General features: G+C 32.5%; 1 protein-coding gene across 1 annotated transcript; it reads right to left on the minus strand.

Moving 5' to 3' along the window:
- Nucleotides 1–281: 281 nt before the first annotated feature.
- On the minus strand, nt 282–3,639 carry LOC132605608 (gibberellin receptor GID1B-like). Its single transcript, XM_060318755.1, has 3 exons — nt 3,328–3,639; nt 1,249–1,846; nt 282–1,006 (listed from the first exon to the last, which is right to left on the minus strand). The coding sequence occupies exons 1-3, from the start codon at nt 3,364–3,366 to the stop codon at nt 603–605; spliced, it is 1,041 nt and encodes a 346-aa protein (XP_060174738.1). The 5' UTR covers nt 3,367–3,639; the 3' UTR covers nt 282–602.
- Between the last annotated feature and the right edge of the window lie 2,398 nt (nt 3,640–6,037).

Here is a 6,037-nt window from a genome sequence, read left to right on the forward strand (position 1 = left end):
CATTTCACCTTCATATTATGACATTATATTCTCTATATGACATCTTGCTATAGCAGCCAGAAAGCAACCGAACAAAAGATGTCATTGTAGAGAGATTGAAAGCAGCCGAACAAACGATGTCATTGTAGAGAGATTTGACCTTAACATCCTTTGAAGCTGATGAACTCCAACCAATAATATTAATAGTGAGAGAAGGAAGAAGATCAAATGATGGCTCATAACTAGAGGAAAAAAATAATAGCAAAATGCAAAGAGAACAGAGTTCAGTACTTGGAAGAAAATGATCAAACAAAATCTTTACATATATATTTCTCAAACACAACATACAAAGTAAGTTTACAACATCATGTTCCAAAAATTGCAATTCCAGAAGTTACAATTTCAGGCACCAAGAGAGCTAACTTCCTCAGAAAACACGTTAAATCGGCTTTATATCGAGAAGAAGATCACTCGTATTACCACAAGGAAAAAGTTGACGAGTAAGAGTGAAGTAATTCTACATCATATAACTACACACCATTCTATTCACTACAGAGAACGAAAAGAAAAACCCGAGTGACATGTCAAAGCTTCTGTTATGTATAACTGAAGTTAACTAAAATCTATGAACAGTTAGAATGGATGAAGCTCGTTATCTCCTCCATGAGACACGGAAAATGATCGTTGTTAGGCAAGAAGTAGAAACCGATTGTTGCTTGCTTTAAATACAAAAGCTTTACCTCTTGCCCCGATTTCTTCAAACCATCGACATATGCCAATTGCCAATCTTGACTAAGATCCAAACCAGCCACAACGACTAAGCTCTTCGGAAACTTTACCCCTTCGAGGCTTCTACTCCTAGGGCCAAATATATTACACGCCGGATGATCTCTATCTTCCCCTTCCGGTAAATACGCCCTCCAATACCAATCCCTGTCTTGAACCGTTACAAAGTATTTCCCATCCAATCTCTTCTCAGATTCCGTCCTCTTTTGCCCACCGAACATCGGATGAAGATGGATATTACCTACAGTGAACAAGATTAAATTTCTACATCATGTTACCTATGTGAAGTCTCTTAATTCAGTCAGACCTCTCTATAACAACAATCCTCTTTAACAATATTTCACTATAACAACCAAATTTTCTTCAGAGCCTACTTTCATATTATGTTATATTATATGTTCTCTATAAAACATACACGCTATAGCAGCCAAAAAATATCTGGACAAACGACACAATTATTGAGAGGTTTGACCGTAACATTACCTAATACTTCGACATCTGCTTCAGCAGCCTTTACCGCAACGTGGTGAGCAATATTACCACCTGAACTGTCACCAGCCAAGTAGACGTGAACTTTCGAGTCCTTCCCACTTTGAAGCCATGACCTTGATTTTACCCATTTTAGAGCAGCCCATCCGTCATCGTATGCACACGGATACCGATGTTCTGGCGATCGCCGATAGTTCACAGAAACAACAACAGCCTTACAAATCTTAACAAGGCGACGGCAAAAAGTATCGTAAATAGCACTATTGGCCGAGGAATGAGTAAAACTTCCGCCGTGGAAATAAATTATAACAGGAACAATTTCGGTGGTGCTCAAAGGCTTCTCGAGCTCTATTTTCCCCCAATCAGCCTCGTTCTCAGGAGCAGATCGATAGACTCGATTAAGAAGGCTCGTCACCCGATCAAATACCACATCAAAAGAATATACCCCATCGACAGGAATCGAGTTTGTAGGGACCTTCCGGTCTAGGAACTCAGCTAAATCACGATCAAACGTGCCATCAGGCCGACGAAGCATGTTGTATGAAAGCTTGAAATTGGATATAAGGATCCATGTATTAAGCGGAACCACCCTCTGCAAAAAGAGATATAAGCATAGTTATTACAGATGATCTACTAATAGAATGAACTGTATACACTACTTAAAAAAACAAGAATTAGCGATGGACAAATTCTGTAGCTAATTAGCAACATCAGTCGCTAATCCTATTTAGCTACGCATTAGCGACGGATTATCAGAAAATTCTGTTAGCTACAATTATCGACAGATTAGTGACGAAGCTCGTAGCTAATTCCTTTTTTTTTTTTTTTATAGTAGACAAAATGAATCTTATGATAATCCAGAAATAGTTATAGCCCGCCAAGGAACAACCCAAAACAGCAATAGAAAGCAAAAGATGATTTCACAAAGGAGGTTAAGTCAGTATAAACATAGCAAAGAAACACATGTCTGACCAAACATACACAATTCACATAGCTCATATCATAAAATTAGTACTCGTAAAGATTCATCCTTTGTCCAAACTCTTGAGAATGACAAAAATGGTCCCTTATGTTTGAGGGTAGGTTCAAAATAATCCCTTAAGTATGCACCGTTTGGTGGTTTAGTCTCTGTCAAATATTTAATTAACTATATCTGTTAGATTTGATGGAAATAGTTTTAAAAAAAAAATCTAAATTTGTTACACACACAACACCTATAATAGATTATGGAACTTTGAGAAAAATCAGTTGCAAAGCATACACATAAGCATAGCTCATGTCCTAAGTCAATGGTAAATGATTCATCCTTTTACCTGAATCAGCTTTTGGGTTCACCAAAAATCAGTTTATACAGAAATATATCATATGCATAAACAACTATCAAATCCTAAAATTAATGGTAAAGATTCAGCCTTTATCCCATGTCAAATTTTGGGTTCTCAAAAAAAAAAAAAAAAAATCACAAAGAAAGTCAAAACTCTCTAAATCATACTAGTATCATTGAATTCTCAAGAAACTGATTTTTTCTTAGACACCTAAAAAGTCAAACCCCTATATAATGGTAAAACTAAAAAGATACAATCTTTGCCCTTAATTAGATTTTGGATTCTTAAAAAAAAAAAACATTTTTTTATTATAAACCATGGATTAACAAGCAAAATGATCCCTTGATTAGCAAATACTAACAAAATGGATTCTTAAAAAACTCATTTTTTTTCTTAGATTATAGCTAAACATATGCATAAACAGAGGTCAAATCCAAAAATTAATGGTAAAAGATTCATCTTTCATAAGACACATAAAGTCAAACCTCTACAATAAATTACAAAACCATGAAACTAACCAACAAATTAACACTAACAAAGTTAACAACAGATTAAGGAGAATACAAATAGAAAAAAAAAAACTAACAAAATAATACTACTAAAAGTTCAATAAAGATTAAGACAGTATACAAATTGATCCCTATACAATAAATTACAAAACCATAGATTAACAAGCAAAATGATCCCTTGATTAGCAAAATCTAACAAATTATACTAACAAAGTTTACAAATTGATAAAAAGGGGTACCTTAGATTCATTAGCATTAATTTCATTACTTCCAGCCATGATGATTCTTGTTACTCAAAAAAAAGAAGAAGAAATATATCAAATCTTTGTACAAATCTTGAAAAAGATCAGTCTTTTATCTTTCATAATTCCCACTTTTACTGTTTATTGGATAAAGGGTAATATGTAATATGTAATATATATATATAGTGATTTTGGTGATTCCTAGTTTATGTGTTTGAATCAGAAAAGAAGAAAAGACAAGTTTTGTGAAACAAGAATGAGAGGAAAAAAAAAAAAGAGCAGTAGTGAGACAAAAGGGGGCTAAGACAAGGAGAAGAAAGAGGGAGAGAAAAAATATACAAAAATGGTAAAATTTAAAGACAAAGGGGGAGAGAGATAGAGATGGATGGGGAAAGAGGGAATAGAAAGAGGAGAAAAAGACAAAAGGAACAACAAGAAGAGAGAGAAAAAAATAAAATAAAAAATAAAAAATAATTAAAAGTTAAATAAGTAGGCGTTTGGACATGCGATTTGAAATTACGGTGAAATCAGCGTTTAGACATGCATTTCATCTCATGATTTTAAATTATAGTTTTGAAAAATTTAAGTATAAAACTTGATCCATAAATTTATATTTTGTAAAAAAAAGACAAAAGGAACAACAAGAAGAGAGAGAAAAAATAAAAAAGAGGGAGAGAAAAAAAATAAAAATTAAATAAATATGAGGTTCGTGGGGAATCCAGCAGCTCAGTTAGTTGATTACCTGATTTCGTTTTGACGGTGAGGATTCGATTAAAAACCTTGTAATCCACTTTCCCAACCCAAAATAAAAGAAAAAAAAAAGTTGTTAGTCTTAAGGGTAAATATAAGTCAAAAAGGTAAGCAAATGAGTACTTTTAGCAAAATATGTGGATGAAGGTATATAGATTTTTTAAGACAGTCTAGGGGCATTTTCTATCCCTCTTTTCAGAAAGACTTCCTCGTCTCAATTTATTTGTTTGATTTTAATTTGACACCAAAATTTAAGTAAGTAAAGAAAATTTCAAATCTTGTAAATTTAAACTAATGATATGCATAATGTACTAAAACTTTACTTTAATCTTATGACCTTAAATATACCATGTAAAAATTGAAATTAAATGTTACTCAAATAAAGAAATAAAAATTTATTTTAAAATGGACTAAAAAAAAAAGGTAACACTAACAAATCGAAGGGAATTCACTACAAAATTTAAAGGCAAGAGAAAGAGAGAGGGGTTCAACCACAAAGGGACAAGAATGGTGGATGGAAAAAAATGAGAGAGACGACAAAAGCAGCGGCCGAAATAAACTGTTCAATGGGACCCACTTTTTATTTATTTATTCATAAATATTTTATAGAGAACTAAAAAAAAAAAAAAAAAACTTAAGGGTGTGTTTGGTTGGAAAGTAATTGATCTTTCAACTTATTTTCTGATGTTCGGGCATGTGAAGAGGATGCGCCATAAAGAATGTGTGAGAGGTAGGCTATCGCATGAGTTTAGAACTAGAGGTAGTTGGAAGAAGAACTTGGGAGAGTTGATTAGACAGGACATGTCATAATTTCAGTTAGCTAAGGACATGACCCTAGATATAAAGATATAGAGGTCGAAAATTAGGGTAGAAGATTAAGTAGGTAGTCGTACGTTGTCTGGTTTCTTTATCAATATTGTTATTATTACTTGTGGGGATAAGGTTGTATACACACCACTCTCCCCAAATCCCATTGGTGGGATTACTCTGGGTATGTTGCCCTTATTGTTATTCTAATTTAATTTAAGGGTCAAACAAATTTTTATTCGATTAAAGTTTTTATATATCTTTTAAATATTTTGAACTGTTATTAGTTAACTTATAGCACCTTACAGTTTATAAATATGTAATTTTATGTCAAATATTTTAAAATTTTATGTCTAAATTTACGGTCAAATTAACAAATTTAATTCTTGAAATTCGAACTATAATACATATGATCTGTGATAAAAAGGCTTGTTTTGCAAAAACAAAAACTATAATACATATATTAAGTATACAAATAAAAGGGAAAAGAAATACTACTTTAGTTTGTACTAATATTAATTTTTTAATTGCAGTGGCTAGCTGGTGGTATACCCTTTTTTTTGTGCTGTATTTTTCTTTCTTCTTTTTTTCCCCCCTTCAAGAACACCCTCTTTTTTTTTTTTTTTTTTTTTTTTTTGAAGTTTTATGTAGAAAAGTTGGCACAGCTAATCCAGCTCCTTTTTTTCGTGGAAAAAGCGAATGTAGACCTTACTTTAGGGATCTTTAACATTTTTAGTTATTCGGCTAAAAATATTCTTACTCGTTGTGTCATAATAGTTTATAATTGTCGCTTTCAAGATATACTTCGTTCCCCAACTCGTTTACGAAATCATGAGTCATTTCCAAAATTGACAATCGCAACTGTAATATTTAATATCGCGATTAAAGATAGGTCTTAGGCTCTAAGCAAAGAGTCAAGACGATTAGGGCTCAACTCAATTGAAACAAGTAGAGAAAAGAGTTTTATTTGAGCTTGACTTGGGTTTAGCTCGAACTTTATTTAATCACAGTAAAGTTCAAACGAGCTCGGCTCTATTCAATATTGTCAAAAAAATCAATAAGGCTTCATTTAGTTTCAACTTGACTTGATACTAAAAATACGTTATAATGAGCTTAATTAAATTCGACTCAGCTTGATCAAATATTCAAG

The sequence above is a fragment of the Lycium barbarum genome, chromosome 8 (genome assembly GCF_019175385.1).
Source record: "Lycium barbarum isolate Lr01 chromosome 8, ASM1917538v2, whole genome shotgun sequence".
Taxonomy (NCBI): Eukaryota; Viridiplantae; Streptophyta; class Magnoliopsida; order Solanales; family Solanaceae; genus Lycium; species Lycium barbarum.

What these genes read in the sequence shown, in the direction of transcription:
- LOC132605608 (XM_060318755.1), bottom strand. Translation starts at nt 3,366, where the DNA reads ATGGCTGGAAGTAATGAAATTAATGCTAATGAATCTAAG. An exon ending in TTAATGCTAATGAATCTAAG is followed by an intron (nt 1,847 to 3,327) that starts GTACCCCTTTTT and finishes CTCTTTTTGCAG; the next exon opens with AGGGTGGTTCCGCTTAATAC. An exon ending in AGCAGATGTCGAAGTATTAG is followed by an intron (nt 1,007 to 1,248) that starts GTAATGTTACGG and finishes TGTTCACTGTAG; the next exon opens with GTAATATCCATCTTCATCCG.